Genomic DNA, 23,910 nt, shown 5'->3' with positions numbered 1-23,910 from the left:
GTGTGCAGGAGGCAGCTTACCGATGATTCTCTCTTATCATTGATGTTTCTATCTTTTTATCCCTTCCTCTTTCTCTCTGGGATCAATAAAAAAATATTTTTAAAACAAGTACACACTAGAGAGAAGACAAAAATAATTGAATGACTGCATCATTATACTTTTATTTAAGCTAAAATTAACAGAAATTTTCATCCCTCCCAATTCAAGAAGTAGATTCAAAGAACCATGGTTTTTTTTTACAAGCAAGGAAAGTGAGTAATTGAATAATAAAGTAATTTTTCCCTACCAGACACAGCTTTATTTAGAAACAAAGTTGCCTCAAGAACCTTTTTACAGAGACTTAAATTAGTTGTCCACCTATCATCACTATACTCCAAAGTTGCTTGTAAAAAAGAAGAGGTACTTTCTTTGACAAATGTACCAGTGATGTTTATATTCGTCTCTTTTATTCTACATTACTATCTTTTTGTTAGTCACTAAAACTAAGAACTGAATTTTCCTTGTGTACCAAATGTGTCATAAACTATGATGTCCCATCATAGTTTGGTCTTTATGACTAATTCCTCTCCTCTGGCATATGCTGTAATCCTTTCTTCTTCTTCTTCTTTTAAATCTCTAGGTAACAGTTAATTCCCGGGCAAACCAGGATCTTGCCATTCTGTGTGAGGTTCATGACAGCAATAAACGAGCACATAAGATACAAGGAGAACTGAAGAACCTAAAGTCCAAAGTATTTGGTCTGGAGAATGAACTTAGACTCTGTTGATACTTACTTTTAGAAATGGCCCTGGTCTGTAGTGAGTCTTTTTTGTGAAATCTGAGAAAAATGTCATCTTCTCCCAGAAACTGTGGGCAGAGTTGACTAGAATGGTGGTACCCATTATTATAAAGACAGGGTGAAGAATCAGGGACCACTAAAAAAAAGCCATTCTTGCATACTAAACTGTATCATTTTTGCTGTCCTATTCACCGTTTTTGCTTTTTTGTATGTGTGTTTTGTTAGTCTGGATTATAACCTAAATTACTTAGAGACCACATATTTTTCCCATTTATAATGAGAGGTTTTTGTTTTTTAAGAAGACAGTGACCGTGAAAACTTAAGAAGGAAGGATGTTTGCTATGAGCGTGGCTGAGTGTCATTAGGAGGAACACTTTCCTTGAGGAGACAGAGGAGTGTGAACAGGCAGTAATTCTATGTAATTTTCTTCACTTGAGAATTGGGAGGCCTGAATTACTTTTATGGACACCCAATCTCAAAGTTTCACCAGAGGGCGATAGTGACCCCGCTCTTAGGCAAAATGTATCTAGGAAAATAAAGTTGCCACTTTGGTTAAGAGTGAGTAAAACTTAAATAATAGTGTATGAAAAGTTAAGTATTGTACCAGTAACATTTTTAAATAATTTATATATTTTAAATTAACTATTTTTTAATAAAATATGTAATGAAAATATTGTCTTTGAGTTTTCTATAATTTTGTGTTAAAAGCACATTTATACTTTATTAGTGACTTGGTTTACTTACTTGTTCCATGGTCTCTACAGTTCTGTACAAGTATTAAAGTTTTCCTAAATGTGTCCCTTGAAGTTGTCTGGTATTGGAGGTAGCAAAGATAGTACTAAAGATGATGACACTAATACTTTTCCATTTTTCCATCTATATCCTCTTTTAGGAAAATTGCTATGCATTTGAGACAAAGTAATTGTGTGTGTACCTGGACAGCCTCTGGGAAATTAGTTAGTCTTAGCTTAGTATGGCATCTTATGATTTACCCAGGACAAACCCATAGAAAGAACTTGCTTGGGTTTTCATATTTGTGTTAAGGAAAGAGGTAATTAAGTGGTCGGTAGGAGATGCTACCTTAAAAAAAAAAGAGCTGATGATAGCAGATCAGGTTTTTTTCACTAATAAATTGGGACAGAAATTCCTAGAGGGACCAGTCCTAATGCTTTAGAGCAGCAGTTCTCAACCTGTGGGTCGCGACCCTTTTGGCGGTCGAACGACCCTTTCACAGGGGTCGCCTAAGACCATCCTGCATATCAGATATTTACATTATGATTTATAACAGTAGCAACATTACAGTTATGAAGTAGCAACGAAAATAATTTTATGGTTGGGTCACAACATGAGGAATTGTATTTAAAGGGCCAGAAGGTTGAGAACCACTGCTTTAGAGGGATGTACATAGTGGGTGGTTCTTCCTTTTGTCCTAATACTTTAGGAATTGGCTTTTCATTACTTACTCTTTTGATGCTGGGCAAAACACAGACTCTACTGAATCATAATTTCAGAGAAAGAAGGAATTAGAGATCATCCTATCTAATAATAGACAAACATGGTAATTGACCGTACCTTCACTATGCCTCCCATGGGCTAATCAGCGCAATATGCAAATTAACCACCAACAAAGATGGTGGTTAATTTGCATACATAGGCTCCAAGCAGTGGAGCGAAGCCTGACGGCCCTGGGCCGGTGGAGCAGCGAGGCCTGACATTTCCAGGGCCAGTGGAGCAGCGAGGCCTCACGGCCCCGGGGCCGGCGGAGCAGCTAAGCCTGACGTTTCCAGTGCCAGCTCCGGCCAGAACTTGGCCAGAGCGAAGGCCTGGGCCCCAGATGCCGGAGGCAAACCGGTGCCAGCAGCCAGGGGAAAGGAAGGCCTATTGCACGAATCTCTTCGTGCAACAGGCCTCTAGTCTATATATATAAAGGCCTAAGTGACAGAATGACCGAACAACTGAACAACTGGTTGACTGGTTGCTACGATGTGCACTGACCACCAGGAGGCAGACATTCAATGCAGGAGCAGCCCCCGGGTGGTCAGTGCACTCCCACGCAGGAGTGCCTCTCAGCTGACCTACGGGTGCCAGACGCAGGGCTCACAGCTGGCCACCGCAGCCCAGAGACCACAGCAGAGCAGCAGCGTGCCTACCAAGCAGTGGTGGCAGCAGGCACAGCTGGACCAAGATGAGTAGGAGTGGCAGTCAGCGTTGGACTGCCGGTTTTGGCCCGATCCCCACAGGCTACGCCAAGGGACCTCACCAGTGCACGAATTCGTGCACGGGGCCTCTAGTATAATGTAACTTTTTAATTTTATGTATCACTCTGAGGCCTACCACCATTGACTTCAGCTATCAGTTGATAGTTATTAACACCTGGGCCTCAATTCCAAAGACATTCATTTTCATATTAACTGCCCACTAGTGTAGTCAGTCTCTAAACATCATCAGTTAAAACTACACCATCATCAATAAGCAGTATAGAGTAGTGGAAAGAGCCTGCGTGGGCTTTGGAGAATCACACGTGGATTCAATCATGCCTCTTCTTAAAACTCAAGGCTCTAGTCCAGGGGTCCTCAAACTTCTTAAACAGGGGGCCAGTTCACTGTCCCTCAGACAAAGGGCCGGACTATAGTTTAAAATAAAACTATGAACAAATTCCTATGCACACTGCACATATCTTATTTTGAAGTAAAAAAAACAAATGTTTTCGGTGGGCCACATGTGGCCCGCAGGCCATAGTTTGAGGACCCCTGCGTCTAGTCTCTTCACCTGTAAATTAGAGGTGAATCTACCTACTTCAGCAGAATGATTATGAGGATTAAGAGAAAATCTAGTATCCAAAATATATAAAGAACTCCTACAATTTAACAATAAGAGGACAACAACAAAAAATGGCCAAGGGATCTGGATAGACATTTCTTTAAAGAGTATGTATAAATGGCCAACAAGCACATTAACAAATGCTCACCCTGGCCAGTGTGGTTGGGTTGACCATCATTCTGTGCACCAGGAAGTTGCTAGTTCGAATACTGCTCAGGGCACTTTGTGTGGGTTGGGGGCTCAATCCCCAGTAGAGGCCGCGTAGGAAGCAGCCAATCGATGTTGCGCTGTCACATTGATATCTGTCTCCCACTCCCTCTCTCTAAAAATCAATAAAAACTTATTTTTTAAAAAAATTATGCTCAGCCCTGACCGGTTTGGCTCAGTGGATAGAGTGTCGGCCTGCGGACTGAAGGGTCCCTGGTTCGATTCTGGTCAAGGGCATGTGCCTTGGTTGCGGGCACATCCCCAATGGGGGGTGTGCAGGAGGCACCTGATTGATGTTTCTCTCTCATTGATGTTTCTAACTCTCTATCCCTCTCCCTTCCTCTCTGTAAAAAATCAATTAAAAAAAATATTTAAGAACATTATGCTAAGTTAAAGAAACCAGACACAGAAGGCCACACATTGTATAAGCCCATATACACGAAAAGTCACAATAGGCAAATCTATAGAAATAAAGTAGGTTAGTGGTTGCCAGAGGCTGAGGAGGGGGGTTTAGAATGAGGAGTGACTGCTAATAGGTGTAGGGTTTCTTTTTGGGTTCACGAAAATGGTGATGGTTACAAAACAATAAAAGCCACTGAATTGTATAATTTAAAAGGGTGAATTTTATGGGTTGTATATTTTTTATTTTTTTTTAAGTGTTCTTTTTTTTTTTTTTTAATTAAATCTTTATTGTTCAGATTATTACATTTGTTCCTCTTTTTTTCCCCCCATAGCTCCCCTCCTCCCAGTTCCCACCCCACCCTCCGCCCTCACTCCCCACCCACTGTCCTCATCCATAGGTGCACGATTTTTGTCCAGTCTCTTCCCGCATCTCCCACACCCCTTTCCCCCCCAGGAATAGTCAGTCCATTCCCTTTCTATGTCCCTGATTCTATTTGTAATCAACAGTTCATTCTGTTCATCAGATTATTTATTCACTTGATTCTTAGATTCACTTGTTGATAGATGCATATTTGTTGTTCATAATTTGTATCTTTACCTTTTTCTTCCTCTTCCTCTTCTTAAAGGATACCTTTCAGCATTTCATATAATCCTGGTTTGGTGGTGATGAACTCCTTTAGCTTTTCCTTATCTGTGAAGCTCTTTATCTGACCTTCAATTCTGAATGATAGCTTTGCTGGATAAAGTAATCTTGGTTGTAGGTTCTTGGTATTCATCACTTTGAATATTTCTTGCCACTCCCTTCTGGCCTGCAAAGTTTCTGTTGAGAAATCAGCTGACAGTCGTATGGGTATTCCCTTGTAGGTAACTGAGTTTCTTTCTCTTGCTGTTTTTAAGATTCTCTCTTTATCTTTTGCTCTTGGCATTTTAATTATGATGTGTCTTGGTGTGGTCCTCTTTGGATTCCTTTTGTTTGGGGTTCTCTGCGCTTCCTGGACTTGTAAGTCTATTTCTTTCACCAGGAAGGGGAAGTTTTCTGTCATTATTTCTTCAAATAGGTTTTCAATATCTTGCTCTCTCTCATCTTCTGGCACCCCTATAATTCTGATGTTGGTACGCTTGAAGCTGTCCCAGAGGCTCCTTATACTATGCTCGCATTTTTGGATTCTTTTTTCATTTTGCTTTTCCGGTTGGGTGTTTTTTGCTTCCTCGCATTTCAAATCATTGACTTGATTCTTGCGCTCCTCTGGTCTGCTGTCGGGAGTCTGTATAATATTCGTTATTTCAGTCCGTGTATGCTTAATTTCTAGTTGGTTCCCCAATATAACATCGAGGGTCTTATTAGTTTTCTTGTAGATCTCATTAAGTTTATCGGCGGCTTCTAAACAGTTCTTGAGAGACCTTAAAAGTGTGGTTCTGAACTCTATATCTTCCATTGACAATTTTGTCCTGTTTCTTTGTCTCCGCATTTTGTTATGCTTCCTTGGTGCACCCCCTAGTGGTCTTTGTTCGCAGTCTTATAGTTAAATCTTGATTGTTGTAGTTAATTCCAGGGAGGGTTTGACCTCCAGGCCAAGTGGCTATGAGAATCAGCTGTGTCAGCAGTGAGAGAACTTCTGTCCTCTAGGGAGGTGCTAATCTGGCATTTGCCTGAGGCTATCCGGCAAATGCCTGTGTGCAGGGCTTGGGCGGGGCTGGTCGCACAGGATCAACAGGGTGGGCCGGAGAGAGCAGTTATGGCGGCTCTCAGTCCTGTCCCCAGGGGCTCTGCCTCTCTGAGTCCCAGCACCCGCTGCAAAGCTCAGAGAGAAAGCTGCACTCACTCTGACCGAAGCCAGACAGTCCCGCTTCTCCCGTTTGAGTCTGGGTCCCTAAAGACTCGCCTGGATCAGGAGCTCAGAGTCTGCGACTCCCTCCGGATTGAAAACGCCAACCGCGCCCTCCGCTGCCAGCCCGCTCCGCGCACTCCGCACCTCAGAACTTGACTTCAGCACTGTGCCTCCTCTGAGTGTCCGTATGCGTTTCTCTTTCCTCCTAGTTGTAGGACTTCCACTCAGCCAGCGTTCCTGTGGTTCTGGGTGATGTCCCTTCCGTTTTTTGGTTTCACTTTTGAAGTAGTTGTTCAGAGCAGCAAACTCCGGCGTTAACCTATGCCGCCATCTTGGTTCTCCTAAGTGTTCTTATGATCTATTTTTTATTTTATTTTATTTTTTTATTTTTTTATTTTTTTTTTATGTTTTTTTTAAATATATTTTTTATTAATTAAGATATTACATATGTGTCCTTGTCCCCACGTTACCCTCTACGCCCCACCCCCCCACCCCCGCTCATGCCCTCACCCCCCCCGTTGTCCATGTCCATTGATTAGGCCTATATGCTTGCATATAAGTCCTTTGGTTGATCTTTCCCCCTTACCCCCACCCTCCCCTACCTTCCCTCCAAGTCCCGACAGTCCAATCAATGCCTCTCCGTCTCTGGATCAGTCCTTGTTCATCAGCTTATGTTGTTCATTATATTCCACAAATGAGCGAGATCCTGTGGTATTTATCCGCTCTCCAGTTCCATCCATGCTGTGGCAAATGGTAAGAGTTCCTTTTTCTTCTTCCTCTTCTTAAAGAATACCTTTCAGCATTTCATATAATGCTGGTTTGGTGGTGATGAGCTCCTTTAGCTTTTTCTTATCCGTGAAGCTCTTTATCTGACCTTCAATTCTGAATGATAGCTTTGCTGGATAAAGTAATCTTGGTTGCAGGTTCTTGCTATTCATCACTTTGAATATTTCTTGCCACTCTCTTCTGGCCTGCAAAGTTTCTGTTGAGAAATCAGCTGACAGTCGTATGGGTACTCCCTTGTAGGTAACTGACTGTCTTTCTCTTGCTGCTTTTAAGATTCTCTCTTTATCTTTTGCTCTTGGCATTTTAATTATGATGTGTCTTGGTGTGGTCCTCTTTGGATTCCTTTTGTTTGGGGTTCTCTGCACTTCCTGGACTTGTAAGTCTATTTCTTTCACCAGGTAGGGGAAGTTTTCTGTCATTATTTCTTCAAAAAGGTTTTCAATATCTTGCCCTCTCTCTCCTTCTGGTACCCCAATAATTCTGGTGTTGGTATGCTTGAAGTTGTCCCAGAGGTTCCTTACACTATCTTCATATTTTTGGAATCTCTTTTCTTTTTTCTTTTTCGGTTGGGTATTTTTTGTTTCTTTGTATTTCAAATCTTTGACTTGATTCTTGGGATCCTCTTGTCTGCTGCTGGATCTCTGTAAATTATTCTTTATTTCAGTCAGTGTATGCTTAATTTCTAGTTGGTCCTTTTTCATGTCCTCCATGGTCTCACTATACTTATTGAGGGATTCATTAAATTTATCGGCGGTTTCCATAAAATTCTTGAAAAACCTTATAAACGTGGCCTTGAACTCTATATCCAATCGTTTGCTTTCCTCCATTTCTGCCATTTGTGACCTGTTTCTTTGTCTCCGCATTTTGGCAGCTTCCCTGTGTTGATAGAGTGGCCCTGTGCACCAGGTGTCCTGTAGGGCCCAGTAGCTCAGCCTCCCCAGTTACCTGGGGTGGACACTCTTGGTGCACTCTTGGTGCCTTGGTTGTTGTAGAATCACTGGGAGGAATTGACCTCCAGGCCACTTGGCTGTGAGAATCAGCTGTGTCTAAAGTGGGAGAATTTCTGTGCTGAAGACACCCTTCTGGGGCAAGACTTGCTTCAGTGGGGCTTTGGTGCTCACTGAGTCTGCTCCCTGAGTGTGTCCCTTATGGATCTGAGGAGTTGCAGTCTGGATGGTCCCCCTCTGACCACTGGGTACAGTGGCTCTTGGATCTAAGGAGGTGCTAATTCAGCCTCTGCCTGAGGCCACACAGCAGGAGCCACGAAGAGGCTCAGCTGTGAAGCAATGCAAGCCGCTGCGGGGCCTTGGGCCTTCTCTTGGAAGTTCCGGGTCTGCCTGGTTCAGCTGCAGTTAGGTACATTCACATGCAAAAGCCTCTGCCGCAGCCTGGGTGGGGCGGGGTCTCAGGGAGTCAAAGGGCGGAGAAAGCAGCTATGGCCGATTCTCCGCCCGGAGTCGCGCGTCTCAGTGTCCCGGTAACGGCTGCAAGCACCTCTGAGGGAAAGTCGCCCTCAAGTTCGCCCGCTGCCGGACAGACCAGCCTCTCCCCGTATGAGTCCTGGGTCCCCAGAGACTTCCCGGAACCGGAGTTCAGAGCAGTGGGGAGCTTGTGATTCAAAAAGACAGCCGCGTCCTCAGGCGCCACCCCTTTCCTCGCGCGCGCGAGCCGCTGTACCTCTGCACTTCACCTCCGCAGCGCCTCTGGCTCTCAGCGTGCTTTTCTTTCCTTCTAGTTGTAGAATTTACACTCAGCCAGCCTTCCTGTTGTTCTGGATGATGTTTGCTCAGTCCTTTGCGGTAATTTTCAATTGTTATGTGAGGCGACAATTTCCCGGTATTTACCTATGCCGCCATCTTAGTTTTTCCCCGGGTTGTATATTTTTTAAAAGCTTAGTGAAATAGCTTAGTTTTGTGCCTAGCAAATAGTGGGTATTCAATAATAGTTAACTATTATCTATATTTTGGCTTGAATTGACTTCCTATCAAGAGCCCACCATTGTTAGTCAGATTCCAACATGCATTTATCTTTTTTAAAAATGTTTTTATTTATTTTTGAGAGAGAGGAAGGGAGAGGAAGAGAGAGATAGAAACATCAATGAGAGAGAAACATAGATTGGCTGCCTCCTCCATAGCCCCCACCAGGGATTGAGCCCAAAACCCGGGTATGTACCCTGACTGGGAATTGAACTGGCGACTTCTTGGTGCATGGGTCGACACTCAACCACTGAGCAACACCAGCTGGGTGCAACATGCATTTAATACCATTCATTTCTTCATTCAGCATCTTATTCTGAGACTAGAGGCCCAGTGCACAAAAATTTGTGCACTCAGGGGGGGAAGGAGGGGTCCCTCAGCCTGGCCTGTGCCCTCTCACAGTCTGGGACCCCTCGGGAGATAACGCCCTGCTGGCTTAGGCCTGCTCCCGGGTGGCAGAGGGCAGGCCCAATCCCTAGGTGCAGCCCCTGGTCGGGCTCAGAGCAGGGCTGATTGGGGAGTTGGGGCACCACCCCCTGTCATTCACAGAGCAGGGAGGATTGGGAGGTTGCAATGCCAACCTCAGTCACGCTCAGGGTAGGGCCGATTGGGGGGTTGGGGCACCGCCCCCTGTCACACTCAAGGCAGGATCGATGGGGAGGTTGCAGCGCCACCCCGTCACTCACAGAGCAGGGCCCATCAGGGGGGTTGGGGCTCCTTACCCTGTCACGCACAGAGCAGGGTCGATCAGGGGGTTGGGGAGTTCCCCCCAGTCACGCACAGAGCAGGGCCCATCAGGGGGGTTGGGGAGCTCCCCCCTGTCACGCACAGAGTAGGGCCGATAGGGGAGTTGGGGCACCGCCCTCTATCACCCACAGCGCAGGGCCGATCAGGGGGTTGGGGTGCCGCCACTGTCACACTCAGGGCAGGGCCAATGGGGAGGTTATGGCTCTACCCCATCACACACAGAGCAGGGCCCATGGGGGGAGAGGGGGTTGGGGCGCCACCCTCTATCATCCACAGAGCAGGGCCGATCAGGGGGTTGGGGCGCCGCCACTCTCACACTCTGAGCAGGGCCGATGGGGAGGTTATGGCTCTACCCCATCACACACAGAGCAGGGCCTGCAGGGTGGGGGGGTTTGGGCGCCACACCCTGTCACACACAGAGCCGCAGGGCGATCAGGGGGTTGGGGAGTTCCCCCCTGTCACGCTTAGAGCAGGGCCCATCAGGGGGTTGGGGAGCTCCCCCCTGTCATGCACAGAGCAGGGCCCATCAGGGGGTTGAGGAGCTCCCCCCGTCACTCACCCAGTAGGGCCGATAAGGGAGTTGGGGCACCGCCCCCTGTCACACGCAGAGCAGGGCGGATCAGGGGGTTGGGGCTCTGCCCTCTATCACCCACAGAGCAGGGCCGATCAGGGGGTTGGGGCGCCTTCCCCTGTCAGGAACAGAGCAGGGCCGATAGGGAGGTTGTGGCCCCACCCCCTGTCACACACAGAGCTGCAGGGTGATCAGGGGGTTTGGGCACTGTCCCCTGTCACACTGATCCCGGTGCCAGGAGGCCTTGCGGCTCCGCTGATCCCGGTGCTGGGAGGCATATTACCCTTTTACTATATAGAATAGAGGCCTGGTGCATGGGTGGGGGCCGGCTGGTTTGCCCTGAAGGGTGTCCTGGATCAGGGTGGGGGTCCTCACTGGGGTGCCTGGCCAGCCTGGATGAGGGGATGATGGCTGTTTGCAGCTGGTCACACACCCTTCAGAGTGGGGGTCCCCACTGGGGTGCCTGGCCAGTCTGGGTGAGGGGCTGAGGGCTGTTTTCAGGCTGGGACTGAAGCTCCCAACTGCTCCTTTTTTTCTTTTTCTTTTTTTATTCTGGGCCAGCTTTAGCTCTGGCTCCAGCTATGAGGCTTCAGCTGCTGAAAGCAGGTATCTGGTTTGTTTAGGTTCTATAATCGAAACAATGTATAACTCCAGCTCTGAGATCCCGGCTCGCTGAAAGCAGGTTTCTGGGGTTTTGTTTAGCTTCTATATTTGTTACAATGTTTCTTAAACTGCAAGCTCAGAGGCTGGCAAGGCAGGCGGGGAACGTTGCAGTCCTCCGTCACTGAAGCAAGCAAGCCTCATGTTCAGTTTAAGCTGCCTGGCTGCCGGCCACCATCTTAGCTGGCAGTTAATTTGCATATCACCCTGATTAGCCAATGGGAAGGGTAGCGGTCGTATGCTAATTACGATGTTTCTCTTTTATTAGATAGGATGTTTTGTATGTACTAGAAATTGTGCTGAATCTTAAATTTATAGAGAACTTGAAAACAGTCTTTGGTTAGGGCACATGCAGGAGGCAACCAATCAATGTGTCACTCTCACTTTGATGTTTCTCTCTCCCTGCCTCATTTCTTCCCCTCTCTCCCTCCCTCCCTTCCTTCCACTCTCTCTAAAAATCAATGGGAAAAATATCCTCAGGTAAGGATTAACAACAACAAAACACACACACATACAACAACAGAGAAGGTGACTTAAATGAGGTCATATTTGAGCTGAATTGTAAAAGTGAATTTGGAGTCAGACAAGAATTTGGGCATTCTAGGTAGAAGGACAATATGTATGAAGGCATGGAAGAATGGAATATTTTGGAAAGTGTAAGGACAGGAGACAAAGTTATGTAATATAGGACAAAAGAAATACATGAATTTCATTTAATACAATAATGTGAAGTCAAATATTTCATTACCTTTTGCATGAATTGAAAACTTAAAATGGGAATAAATGGCATCAGAAATATTTAGTGATATTCATGCATTGAAAGAATTTGAAGTGCAAACTCACTTTCTTAAAAGTTAGGATGGAGCAGAAGCATCACACATTAACAAATAAATGAAATGTTTATTTCCTAGGAAACCCTTAAACTGCAGATTAAGGCAAGGAACAGTTACTTAATACCAGGATTTACTGCAGGATCTGCAGGAACAAAGCAAAGGATGGTGCAAAAGATCTTTACAAAAGAGCCATCAGTGTCATCTGCTTTGCCTTTTCAATTTTGTCTTCTAGCCTACATATGAATAACTTAATAATAAGTCATCTTTTTAAAAAATATATATTTTTTTATTGATATAGGAAGGGAGAGAGAGAGAGAAACATCAATGATGAGAATCATTGATCGGCTGCCTCCTGCACGCCCCCTACTGGGGATGGAGCCAGCAACCTGGGCATGTGTCCTTAACTGAAATCAAACCCGGGATCCTTCAGTCCCCAGGCAGACGCTCTATCCATTGAGCCAAACCAGCTAGGTCAAGTCACCTTTTTATCCATTGAAATATATGTGATTTTTTCCCAACAGAATAGCCTATTACTATGTTATTTTTGGTCCAGTCTTATGCTTCTCACTGCCTCTCCACCCACACCACACTAATTGGACTACTAAGATTTACTATAATATTTGAGCAGACAGAGCAAACAGTACTGTCACAGCTCACTGCATACAGAAAACAGACAAGAGGAAATGGCTAGCATCCCTATCCAGAACAGAAATTCAAAGCCTGAGCTAAAGGGACATTGGGAATAGAGAGGAAGGGACGGATTTAGAAGTAGAGTGAACATCGCTTCCCTATAATGGATGAGATATGAGGGTTAGGGAAGAGTTAAGGATAATTCTCTAAATCCAAAGTTTCTGGCTTGGGGAACCATGTGTAATGACAGCATTAACTGAGATATAGCATATATGAGAAGCAAATTTCCAGTAAATTTGAAATGAGGTATTAGTGATAAGGGAGGTCAAAAGAGAAGTTAAGATTAAAGATAGAGATTTGGAATTATTGGTATACAGAAGATAATTTAAATCATTGATTCAAATTAGGCTGTGGATGAGTCAGAGATGGGAAGCATATAGAATAAGAGGGCCAAGAGAGAAACCTAATGATCAGAGGAGATACCTAGTAATAAAAGAATGGTCTGAATAACAAGTTTTCTGGAAACCTAGAGAAATGAAAAGCTCAAGAAATAAGAGGCTGGCAGTATTGTTACTTTGGGGAGGAAAGCATAAATTAGAATTGAGATTTGGCAATTTAGTAACAGGTGAATTTAGAGCAATTTCAGTGAAGTGGAGATAGAGGTCAGCCCATATTAGGTTGAGAGATGAGATAAGGAGGAAGATGGAAGTAGCTTTAGAGTTCATAAAACCCAGGAAAGGAGTTTTGATGGTTTTTGGTTGGAGAAATGTAACATACTTATAGACTGAAAGGAAAAAACAGAGGAAGGTATTGAAAATAGAGTAATGAGAGGAGGTGTTTGAGGAGAAGATGCTGGAGGAGAATGAGAGCCAGTGTTGAAGGAGGCAATAAGAGTAGATAAGGGGTGATTGTGTCATTTTTTATAGAGGAAATAAAATCAAGGCCATCCACTGAAAGAGAGATGGGCATTGATGCGATGGGGAACTTGATGAAAAGAGTGAACATTTGGAAATACAAGAGGGAGCTGCTAAGGGGCAAGTGATAGAATTATGAGGGATAGGTCTTTATGAGGGAGGGGTTAATTGAATTAAGTTGACTGCCAATGGAAAAATGTCTAGGATTGCAGCAAGTCATAGTTTGCTCATGTACCTTCCTAACTTCCCAAGAAGGTAGGGACACAGAGGCAAAATGAGTCTACTAGTAAAATAGGCAAACCAGCTGGAAAAAGGGCAGGTGAAGAGATGGAGCTGGAGGGGGATTTGGCTGCTAAGTGAAAGGAGACACTGCAAAGAAAATGTTTCAATAGGGTTTTGGTTTTTTTCCTTTCCTTTTTTTTCAGAACAGTGAGGTCAAAATTTGTTTTTAAAGCTGGAATGGAAAAAAAATCCTATCTAATAAAAGAGTAGTATGCAAATTAACTATCACACCCTCACTCCATCACTCCCTCAGTCCATCACAAAGATGGTGGCGGCCACGGAGCTGGAGTGAGCAGGAGGCTTAAGTTGCCCCCAGCGATGGAGGAAGCCAAACTTCCCGCCGGGTCTGGTTGGCACTGGACTCCTCTCAGGGCTACAAAGTTTCAATTATAGAAGATAAATAAATCCCAGATACCTGCTTCCAGCCCAAGGGCATGGCCAGCCTGAAAATGGCCCTCAGCCCCTCACCGAGGCTGGTCAGGCACCCCAGTGGGACCCCCACCCTGATCCCGGACACCCTTCAGGGCAAACCAGCCAGCCCCCACCCGTGCACCAGGCCTCTATCCTATATAATAAAAGGGTAATATTCAAGTTGACCCTAACAGCAGAACAACTGGGAATGACTGGTCACCATGACACACACTGACCACCAGGGGGCAGACACTCAATGCAGGAGATGCCCACTGGTGGCAATGCGCTCCCACAGGGGGAGCTCTGCTCAGCCACAAGCCAGGCTGACGGCTGCCAGCTGCCAGCACAGCGGTGGTGGCGGGAGCCTCTCCCACCTCCTCAGCAGCACTAAGGATGTCCAATAGCAGCTTAGGCCTGCTAACCGCTAGCAAGTGGACATCCCCCGAGGGGTCCCAGACTGTGAGAGGGCACAGGCAGGGCTGAGGGACCCCCGCGAGTGCACAAATTTTTGTGCACCGGGCCTCTAGTACACACAATAAAAACCATAGCTAAAGCAATGACTGACATAATTTTTCCTTTTGTAGATGTACTGTTCCATTTGGAAGTCAAGGTTGGTGCCACTTAAGTGGGTTCCTGCAAGTGTTTTTTGTTTGTTTTTTTAAAAGTCTCTACATTAAAATATTACTTTATGGCCGAAACCGGTTTGGCTCAGTGGATAGAGCGTCGGCCTGCGGACTGAAAGGTCCCAGGTTCGATTCCGGTCAAGGGCATGTACCTGGGTTGCGGGCACATCCCCAGTGGGGGATGTGCAGGAGGCGGCTGATCGATGTTTCTCTCTCATCGATGTTTCTGACTCTCTATCTCTCTCCCTTCCTCTCTGTAAAAAATCAATAAAATATATTTTAAAAAAAATATTACTTTATGGTCTATACTATGAAATATTCCATTCCTGGACTGACCAGAGGCTTAGTTTCAAGTTAGCCCTACAAAAGGCTATTTTTCTATTGATTTTTTTTTTTTTTAGAGAGACAGAGGGAAAGACAGAGAGAAATACTGATGTGAGAGAAACACATCGATTGGTTGCCTCCTGCATGAGCCTCAACAAGGGCCCTGGCCTGGGAGGAGCCTGCAGTCTTTTAAAAAATACATATTTTTTTTTGATGTTTCTTAATTAAATCTTTATTGTTCAGATTATTACATTTGTTCCTCTTTTTCCCCCCCATAACTCCCCTCCTCCCAGTTCCAGCCCCACCATCCGCCCTCACTCCCCACCCACTGTCCTCATCCATAGGTGCACAATTTTTGTCCAGTCTCTTCCCACATCTCCCACACCCCTTTCCCCCCCAAGAATAGTCAGTCCATTCCCTTTCTATGTCCCTGATTCTATTATAATCAACAGTTCATTCTGTTCATCAGATTATTTATTCACTTGATTCTTAGATTCACTTGTTGATAGATGCATGTTTGTTGTTCATAATTTGTACCTTTACCTTTTTCTTCTTCTTCCTCTTCTTAAAGGATACCTTTCAGCATTTCATATAATACTGGTTTAGTGGTGATGAACTCCTTTAGCTTTTCCTTATCTGTGAAGCTCTTTATCTGACCTTCAGTTCTGAATGATAGCTTTGCTGGATAAAGTAATCTTGGTTGTAGGTTCTTGGCATTCATCACTTTGAATATTTTTTGCCATTCCCTTCTGGCCTGCAAAGTTTCTGTTGAGAAATCAGCTGACAGTCGTATGGGTACTCCCTTGTAGGTAACAGAGTTTCTTTCTCTTGCTGCTCTTAAGAGTCCCTCTTTGTCTTTTGCTCTTGGCATTTTAATTATGATGTGTCTTGGTGTGGTCCTCTTTGGATTCCTTTTGTTTGGGGTTCTCCGTGCTTCCTGGACTTGTAAGTCTATTTCTTTCACCAGGTAGGGGAAGTTTTCTGTCATTATTTCTTCAAATAGGTTTTCAATATCTTGCTCTCTCTCAACTTCTGGCACCCCTATAATTCTGATGTTGGTACGTTTGAAGCTGTCCCAGAGGCTCCTTACACTATCTTCGTATTTTCGGATTCTTTTTTCATTTTGCTTTTCCGGTTGGGTGTTTTTGGGTTTTTTTGTTTGTTTGTTTTTATAAGGCCCAGAGAACGCCCACCCCACCCGCACTCAGTGCCCCGGCCTCTGGAGCGTGACCAGCACATACTGCTGGCCGCAGGGGGTAGAGCGCCTACAGGGCTTCCTCCCACTCCGTTGCCCACCTCAGGCAGCTGGGAAAAGGGAAGTGAGACTTCTCACCTGCGTGGAATGGCCTCTTCTCTGGTGACATCTACAGGGGTCTAACAGAGGGAAGAGTGAGGGTGGCCTGTGTCTCTTGGAAGCCAGGCAGAAGCATCCGATACAGAAATGACCTGAAGAAGTTTTCATTGTTTTTATTTGGAAACTTAGAGACAACTCCAGCTCCTCTGTGAATTCCCAGTGAGTTTACAGCAGTCATGGGAAAGAGGTCTATTTCGCCCCACTTTTTGCCAGGTGCCAGAGCAGATAAAAAATAGGTGGTGGTTTATCAATGGTCCAGCTGGGTGGGGAGGAGCAGAGTGCTTGCAATCCGAAAGAAGGGGTTCGGAGGTGAGCAGGTTCTGGAGAGGCCTCGCCCTGCAGGGAATGAGGCCCTGGTCCATGACACCAGCCCTGGCCCTGGCACTCAGGGGCTGGTCACCGGGTAGTTCCCTCTGATGGCCCGCAGCGAGAGCTCATACCCCAGGAACATGGCTGCGCTCATGGGGAAGCCCCGCACAGCATTCACTGTGATGCCTCTGAAAAACACTTTAAGGCCGTCCTTCTGGTAACTCTGGGAGATACAGTCCAGGACACCTTTGTATTTGTTTATGTAAACCCCATCAGCCTGGAGTCGACTTTTCACAACATCCATAGGAGTCGCTGTCCCCCAAGAAATTGCTCCTGCCATGCCACCTGCCAGCCATACAGCATAGGGGCTGGGGTCTGCACAGGCTTTAGGTGTGATCCAGTTGGTCAGGAACACATAGGGAACAAAGTAGAGGCAATAGCCCGGGACGTCCTCAGCATCATGTCACCGGCACACCGGTATAGCCCCGCCAGGCCCTCAGTCCGCATGATGGTTGCAATGCAATGCACAGGCCCCTGGTAGGCTGGCTGCTCCCCGAGAGCCACTGCCCTGTTCTTCAAACTGAGGCTGGTTTCCCGAAATGCCTGTGTTTGCATCTGCAGGCGGATCTTGATGAGGTCCACAGGCGTGCCCAGTCCGACTGACACCACGCTGGCCACCATGCTGGCCAGGAGCAGGTCTGACAGGGTGTGGGGCAGGCTGGCCTCAGGCTCCCTGCTGTGGAGCTGGCTGAAGAACCTCTGCATGTTACTGAAGACCCCAAACACCACCGAGTTGTACACGGCGATGCTGGCCAGGGGGAAGGACATGCCCTTGAAGAAGCCGAACACACTCTCCTTCCTGTACACCATGCGGATGCAGCTGAGCGTGTTCCCATAGCCCACGCCGGCCTGCAGGCGAGTCTTGACCGTGTCCAGAGGGTAGCTGACAATGACACTGGCTGCACCTCCGATCCAGCCCGCCGCAAACTCTTCCAGCTGGAAGCTGCCCATGGCCGGGGCCGCGGCAATGCGCCCACCTGGGCCTGGTCGGTACCCATTCAATGTGTGAGGGGCGTGGCCCGCGGGAGGGGCGCTCGGAGGAAGAGGAGGAGAAGGAGGAGGAGGAGGAGGAGGAGGATAGCAGAGACAGGTTGGGTGATTTTTGCTTCTTCGCATTTCAAATCTTTGCCTTGATTCTTGCAGTCCTCTGGTCTGCTGTTGGGAGTCTGTATAATATTCGTTATTTCAGTCCGTGTATGTTTAATTTCTAGTTGGTTCTTTATCATAACATCGAGGGTCTCATTAGATTTGTTGAGGATCTCATTAAGTTTATCAGCGGCTTCTAGACAGTTCTTGAGAAACCTTAAAAGTGTGGTTCTGGCCTTGACCGGTTTGGCTCAGTGGATGGAGCGTCGGCCTGGGGACTGAAGGGTCCCGGGTTCGATTCCGGTCGAGGGCATGTACCTTGGTTGCGGGCACATCCCCAGTGGCGGGTGTGCAGGAGGCAGCTGATTGGATGTGTCTCTCTCATCGATGTTTCTAGCTCTCTGTCCCTCTCCCTTCCTCTCTGTAAAAAATCAATAAAAAATATATATAAAAAAAAGTGTGGTTCTGAACTGAATATCCTCCATTGACAGTTTTGTCCTGTTTCTTTGTCTCCGCATTTTTTTATGCTTTCTTGGTGCACCCCCTAGTGGTCTTTGTGTGCAGTCCTCCTGTAGTTAAGCCTTGATTGTTGTAGTTAATACTAGGGGGATTTGACCTCCAGGCCAGCTGGCTGTGAGAATCAGCTGTGTCTGCAGTGGGAAAACTTCTGTCCTCTAGGGAGGTGCTAATCTAGCCTTTGCCTGAGGCTATCTGGCAAATGGCTGTGTGCAGGGCTTGGGCGGGGCGGGTGGGTCACTTGGGCTGGGGATCAACAGGGTGGGCCGGAGAGAGCAGTTATGGCGGCTCTCAGTTCCGTCCCTAGGGGCTCTGCCTCACAGAGTCTCAGCAACCGCTGCAAACCTCGGAGAGAAAGCTGCCATCGAGTTCCGACCGAAGCCAGACAGTCCCGCTTCTCCCGTTTGAGTCTGGGTCCCTAGAGACTCACCCGGATCTGGAGCTCAGAATCTGAGACTCCCTCCCGATTGAAAGCACCAACCGTGCCCTCCGCCGCCAGCCCGCTCCGCGTGCACTCCATACCTGAGTATTTCACTTCAGCACTGCGCCTCCTCTGAGTCTGGGTATGATATTCTCTTTCCTCCTAGATGTAGAATTTCCACTCAGCCAGCCTTCCTGTGGTTCTGGATGATGTCCGTTCCGTCTTTTAGGTGTGTTTTGATTTGGTTGTTCAAGGCAGCAATCTCCGGCATTAGCCTATGCCGCCATCTTGGTTCTCCCTACATATTTTTTTTATTGATTTCAGAAGGAAGGGAGAGGGAGAGAGAGATAGAAACATCAATGATGAGAGAGAATCAATCATTGGCTGCCTCCTGCATGCTCCCCAGGGGGGATCAAGACTGAAACCCGGGCATGAGCCCTGACCAAGAATCGAACTGTGATGTCCTAGTTCATAGGTTGATTCTCAACCACTGAGCCACGCTAGCCAGGCAGCTGTGCAACATTCTGAATAACATGAGGAAATCTCCTGACCATTCTACTGCATCCTGCCTAGGACATTAGCCATCCCTTAATCCAGCATATCTAGGCTGTACACACTTGGAAGCCATCTCAGTTATTAGATTGACTGTTACAGTATCGCAGTGCTTGTGTTCAGGTAAATCTTAGTTTACTTAACAATGGCCCCCAAACTATTCACATACTTTTACTACAGTATCTTACTATAATTGTTCTATATTTTAATTATTGTTAATCTCTTACTGTGCCTAGTTTATAAATTAAACTTTATCATAGGTACGTATGTATAGGAAAAACAGTGTATATAGTTCAGTACTATCTGTGGTTTCAGGCATCCTCTGGTGGTCTTGAAACATATCCCCTGTGGGTAAGAGGAGACTGCTGTATCTTTCTATCTTAGATAATTGTAGATTCACATGTGGTTGTAAGAAATCATACAGAACAATCCTGTGTACATACGCCCAATTTCCCCCCAGTGAGCCACTCCATTTTGACATGGTTCGTCTGTATTTTTTGCATCCCAATGACTCCAGATTGAACCATGATATTTCCAATGGGCCTGGTATTGGTTTTGTGACATTTTCCCCCCTTTTAGCTCATAATGGTCATATCCACTAAGCACTTAGTATTTAACAAAATCAGGGCTAATTTTAAATTTGTACAAGTTTGATATTGCTATATTAACTGTTCCAGAGCCACTTTTTAAAAAAATATATTTTATTGATTTTTTACAGAGAGGAAGGGAGAGAGATAGAAAGCCAGAAACATCGATGAGAGAGAAACATCGATCAGCTGCCTCCTGCACATCTCCTACTGGGGATGTGCCTGCAACCCAGGTACATGCCCTTGACTGGAATCGAACCTGGGACCCCCCAGTCCGCAAGCCGACGCTCTATCCACTGAGCCAAACCGGTTTCGGCTCCAGAGCCTCTTAATTGGCAATCTTGCCTTGACATTTGGAAAGGGATAATTAAATATTAGGTAAAGGGATCTAAAACCCAAATGAATCTAATGTAGTATTGTCATGAAAACTTTTTTATAAGATTTCATTTGATCTCAAGTTAAAAAATGAGTCCAGAGGAGAAACCAAGATGGCAGCATAGGTAAACACTGGAAATTGCTGCCTCGCACAACCACTTCAAAAATACAACTAAAAGACAAAATGGACATCATCCAGAACCACAGGAAGGTTGGCTAAGTGGAAATTCTACAACTAGAAGAAAAGACAAAAGCACACTGAGACTCAGAGGAGGTGCGGAAGTAAAGTGCAGAGGTATGCAGGCGCATGTGGAAAGGGCTGGCAACTGAGGACACGGTTGTCTTTTTCAATTGGGAGGGAGTCTCAAGCTCCCAAATGTTCTGAATTCCAGCTCCGGGCAAGTCTCTGGGGACCCAGACTCATACGGGGAGAAACTGGACTGTCTGGCATCGGTCAGAACTCGAGGGCGGCTTTCTCTCAGAGGTGCTTGCAGCGATTACCAGGACACTGAGACCCGGGGCCTCTTAGGGCAGGACTGAGGATCAGCCATAGCTGTTTGCTCCACCCTGTTGATTCCCTGAGACCCCACCCCACCCAAGCTGTGCGCAGAGGCTTTTGCATATGAAAGGCCTGGCCCTTTGCAATCTGAAAATTAACTAACAATCTGCAGCTGGGTCAGAGAGACACAGAACTTCCAAAAGAAGGCCCAAGGCCCCACAGCAGCTTGCATTGCTTCACAGCTGGGCCTCATCTGGGCACCTCCAAACCCCAAACAAAGAAGAGGAATCTGCAGAACTCTCCATAGCTCCTGCTGGGTAGCCTCAGGCAGAGGCTAAATTAGCACCTCTTTAGATCCAAGAGCCAGTGTACCCAGTGGTCAGAGTGGGACCATCCAGATTACAACTCCTCAGATCCATAAGGGACACACTCAGGGGGCAGACTCAGTGAGCACCAAAGCCCCACTGAAGCAAGTCTTGCCTCAGAAGGGTGTCTCCAGCACAGAAGTTCTCCCACTGTAGACACAGCTGATTCTCACAGCCAATTGGCCTAGAGGTCAATTCCTCCTAGTGATACCTACAACAATCAAGGCTTAACTACAACAAGGCTGTGCACAAAGCCCACAAAGGGGTGCACCAAGAGTGTCCACCTCTGGTAATTGGGGAGGCTGAGCCACCAGGCCCTATAGGACACCTAGCAAAGAAAGCCACTCTACCAACACAGGGAAACATAAAAAATGTGGAGACAAAGAAACAGGTCACAAATGACAGAAATGGAGGAAAGCAAACGACTGGATATAGAGTTCAAAACCACACTTATAAGGGTTTTCAAGAATTTTCTAGAAACCGCCGATAAACTTAGTGAGACCCTCAAGAAATCTAGTGAGACCCTTGAGGTTATGAAAAAGGACCAACTAGAAATTAAGCATACACTGACTGAAATAAAGAATATTATACAGAGTTCCAACAGCAGACTAGAGGATCGCAAGAATCAAGTCAAAGATTTGAAATACGAAGAAGCAAAAAACACCCAACCGGAAAAACAAAAAGAAAAAAGAATCCAAAAATATGAAGATAGTGTAAGGAGCCTCTGGGACAGCTTCAAGCGTACCAACATCAGAATTATGGGGATGCCAGAAGAAGAGAGAGAGCAAGATATTGAAAACCTCTTTGAAGAAATAATGACAAAAAACTTCCCCTACCTGGTGAAAGAAATAGACTTATAAGTCCAGGAAGCACAGAGAACCCCAAACAAAAGGAATCCAAAGAGGACCACACCAAGACACATCATAATTAAAATGCCAAGAGCAAAAGACAAAGAGAGAATCTCAAAAGCAGCAAGAGAAAAAAAGTCAGTTACCTATAAGGGAGTACCCATATGACTGTCAGCTGATTTCTCAACAGAAACTATGCAGGTCAGAAGGGAGAGGCAAGAAATATTCAAAGTGATGAATAGCAAGAACCTACAACCAAGATTACTTTATCCAGCAAAACTATCATTCAGAATTGAAGGTCAGATAAAGAGCTTCACAGATAAGGAAAAGCTAAAGGAGTTCATCACCACCAAACCAGTATTATATGAAATGCTGAAAGGTATTCTTTAAGAAGAGGAAGAAGAAAAAGGTAAAGATACAATTTATGAACAACAAATACACATCTATCAACAAGTGAATCTAAAACTCAAGTGAATAAATAATCTGATGAACAGAATAAACTGGTGAATATAATAGAATCAGGGGCATAGAAAGGGAGTGGACTGACTATTCCCGGGGGTGGGGGGGGAGGATGTGGGAGGTGTGGGAGGAGACTGGACAAAAATCGTACACCTATGGATGAGGATAGTGGGGGGGGGGCGGTAAGGGCAGAAGGTGGGGTGGGAACCGGGTGGAGGGGAGCTATGTGGTGAAAAAGAGGAACAACTGTAATAATATGAACAATAAAGATTTAATTTTTTAAAAAATGAGTCAAGACTGCCTGGCCAGGGTTGCTCAGTAGTTGAGCATTGACCTATGAACCAGGAGATCATGGTTCGATTCCCGGTCAGGGCACATGCTCAGGTTGCGGCTCCATCCCTAATAGGGAGTGTGCTGGAGACAGCTGGTCATTGATTCTCTCCCTCTTCCTTTCTCTCTCTGAAATCAATTTTTTAAAAATGAGTCAAGGTTGAACTGTTCAGTCTAGAGTTTTTTACTTACATTAGAGTGATTTTCCCACTCTAGCCCTACACCTCCTGAACCTGATAAGCTACTGCAGAAAATAGCTATGTTCTCTATGTGCAATCAGTTCTGTTCTTTTTCTTCATATCCCAAAGTAGTGAACTCCTTTCCCCCCAAAATGACCTTATAAGAAACTCTTCTTTCTCTACATGTTCTCTGCTTAAATCCTCTATAACATCTTTGGGGTTCTGCATTTTACATCAACTCAGTCTCACTAGACCCCTCTTGAGTTTATCCCTCCTGTCTCCTGGTACATCACAGCTGGTCTCCCAGTCTTACCTTCTGGGCACTGACATTTGGGGGTGCTGCCCTGTCCACATCTGCACGGACATTGTCCATGCTCTCCTGCTTCTTAGCTTTCTGTGCTCATCTGACTCCTGTGTCTGCTGGGCATGCCCAGTCCTTATCTTTGACCTCTCTTCCACTTGTCTCCTCAATGTTGCTGTTCCCAGGATTCTGACTTAGACTCTCTCCACTAGTCACCCGTGTCCTCTCTCTACATGATCTCATGCTTTTCCATGACTTCAACTGCTAATGGTGAGAATGTTTTGGGGTTTCTTTTCCTAAAGGTCTCTAAAATCAGGAGTAGAGAAGAGGCAAAGTGTGGGTGGCAGCCCAGAGCGATGTGGAGAGGGCTGTGGCTGGGGCTCTGCAGAGGCACTTACTGTTTTCCCCCCTTGATATACCTCAGGGGCACTGGTAGGGAAGTGAGTGCCACGTCTGCCCTGGCCCCCAAGAATGGCCCCCTTGGCCTGTCTCCAAAAAAGGTTGGTGATGACATCGCCAAAGCAACCAGTGATTGGAAGGGTCTGAGGATTACAGTGAAAGTGACCATTCAGAACAGACAGGCCCAAATTGAGGTAGTGCCTTCTGCCTCTGCCCTGATCATCAAGGCCTTCAAAGAATTGCCAAGAGACAGAAAGAAGCAAAAAAAAAAAAAAGAAGAAGAAGAAGAAGCACAATGGAAATAAGCATTTTTGATGTGATTGTCTGCATTGCCCGACAGATGCAGCACCGATTTTTAGCTAGAGAACTCTTTGGAACCATTAAAGAGATCCTGGGGACTGCCCAGTCTGTGGCTGCCATCCTCATGACATCATAGATGATATCAACAGTGGTGCAGTGAAATGCCTAGCTAGTTAA

At 45.9% G+C, this 23,910-nt stretch overlaps 2 protein-coding genes and 1 pseudogene across 2 annotated transcripts in view; 2 read left to right on the top strand and 1 right to left on the bottom strand.

The window, feature by feature from the left end:
* Nucleotides 1-1,367, top strand: part of CCDC77 (coiled-coil domain containing 77) — a 45,239-nt gene extending 43,872 nt beyond the window's left edge. Inside the window, exon 12 of the mRNA XM_036301518.1 lies at nucleotides 620-1,367. Coding sequence (XP_036157411.1) covers nucleotides 620-766 — 147 coding nt within the window. The 3' untranslated portion in view covers nucleotides 767-1,367. The remainder of the gene's footprint in view (nucleotides 1-619) is intronic.
* A 15,021-nt stretch (nucleotides 1,368-16,388) lies between these two features.
* On the bottom strand, nucleotides 16,389-17,521 carry LOC118650921 (solute carrier family 25 member 48-like). Its single transcript, XM_036299472.1, is given in 2 exon segments — nucleotides 16,389-16,909; nucleotides 16,912-17,521. Coding segments are annotated over 2 exon segments (933 nt in total). The 5' UTR covers nucleotides 17,468-17,521; the 3' UTR covers nucleotides 16,389-16,532.
* A 5,869-nt stretch (nucleotides 17,522-23,390) lies between these two features.
* LOC118650569 lies at nucleotides 23,391-23,910 on the top strand (annotated as a pseudogene).

The sequence above is a fragment of the Myotis myotis genome, unplaced genomic scaffold, assembly GCF_014108235.1.
Source record: "Myotis myotis isolate mMyoMyo1 unplaced genomic scaffold, mMyoMyo1.p scaffold_m19_p_3, whole genome shotgun sequence".
NCBI lineage: Eukaryota > Metazoa > Chordata > Mammalia > Chiroptera > Vespertilionidae > Myotis > Myotis myotis.
Note: the sequence above shows the minus strand (reverse complement) of the source record. Positions and strands in the feature narration are given on the sequence as shown.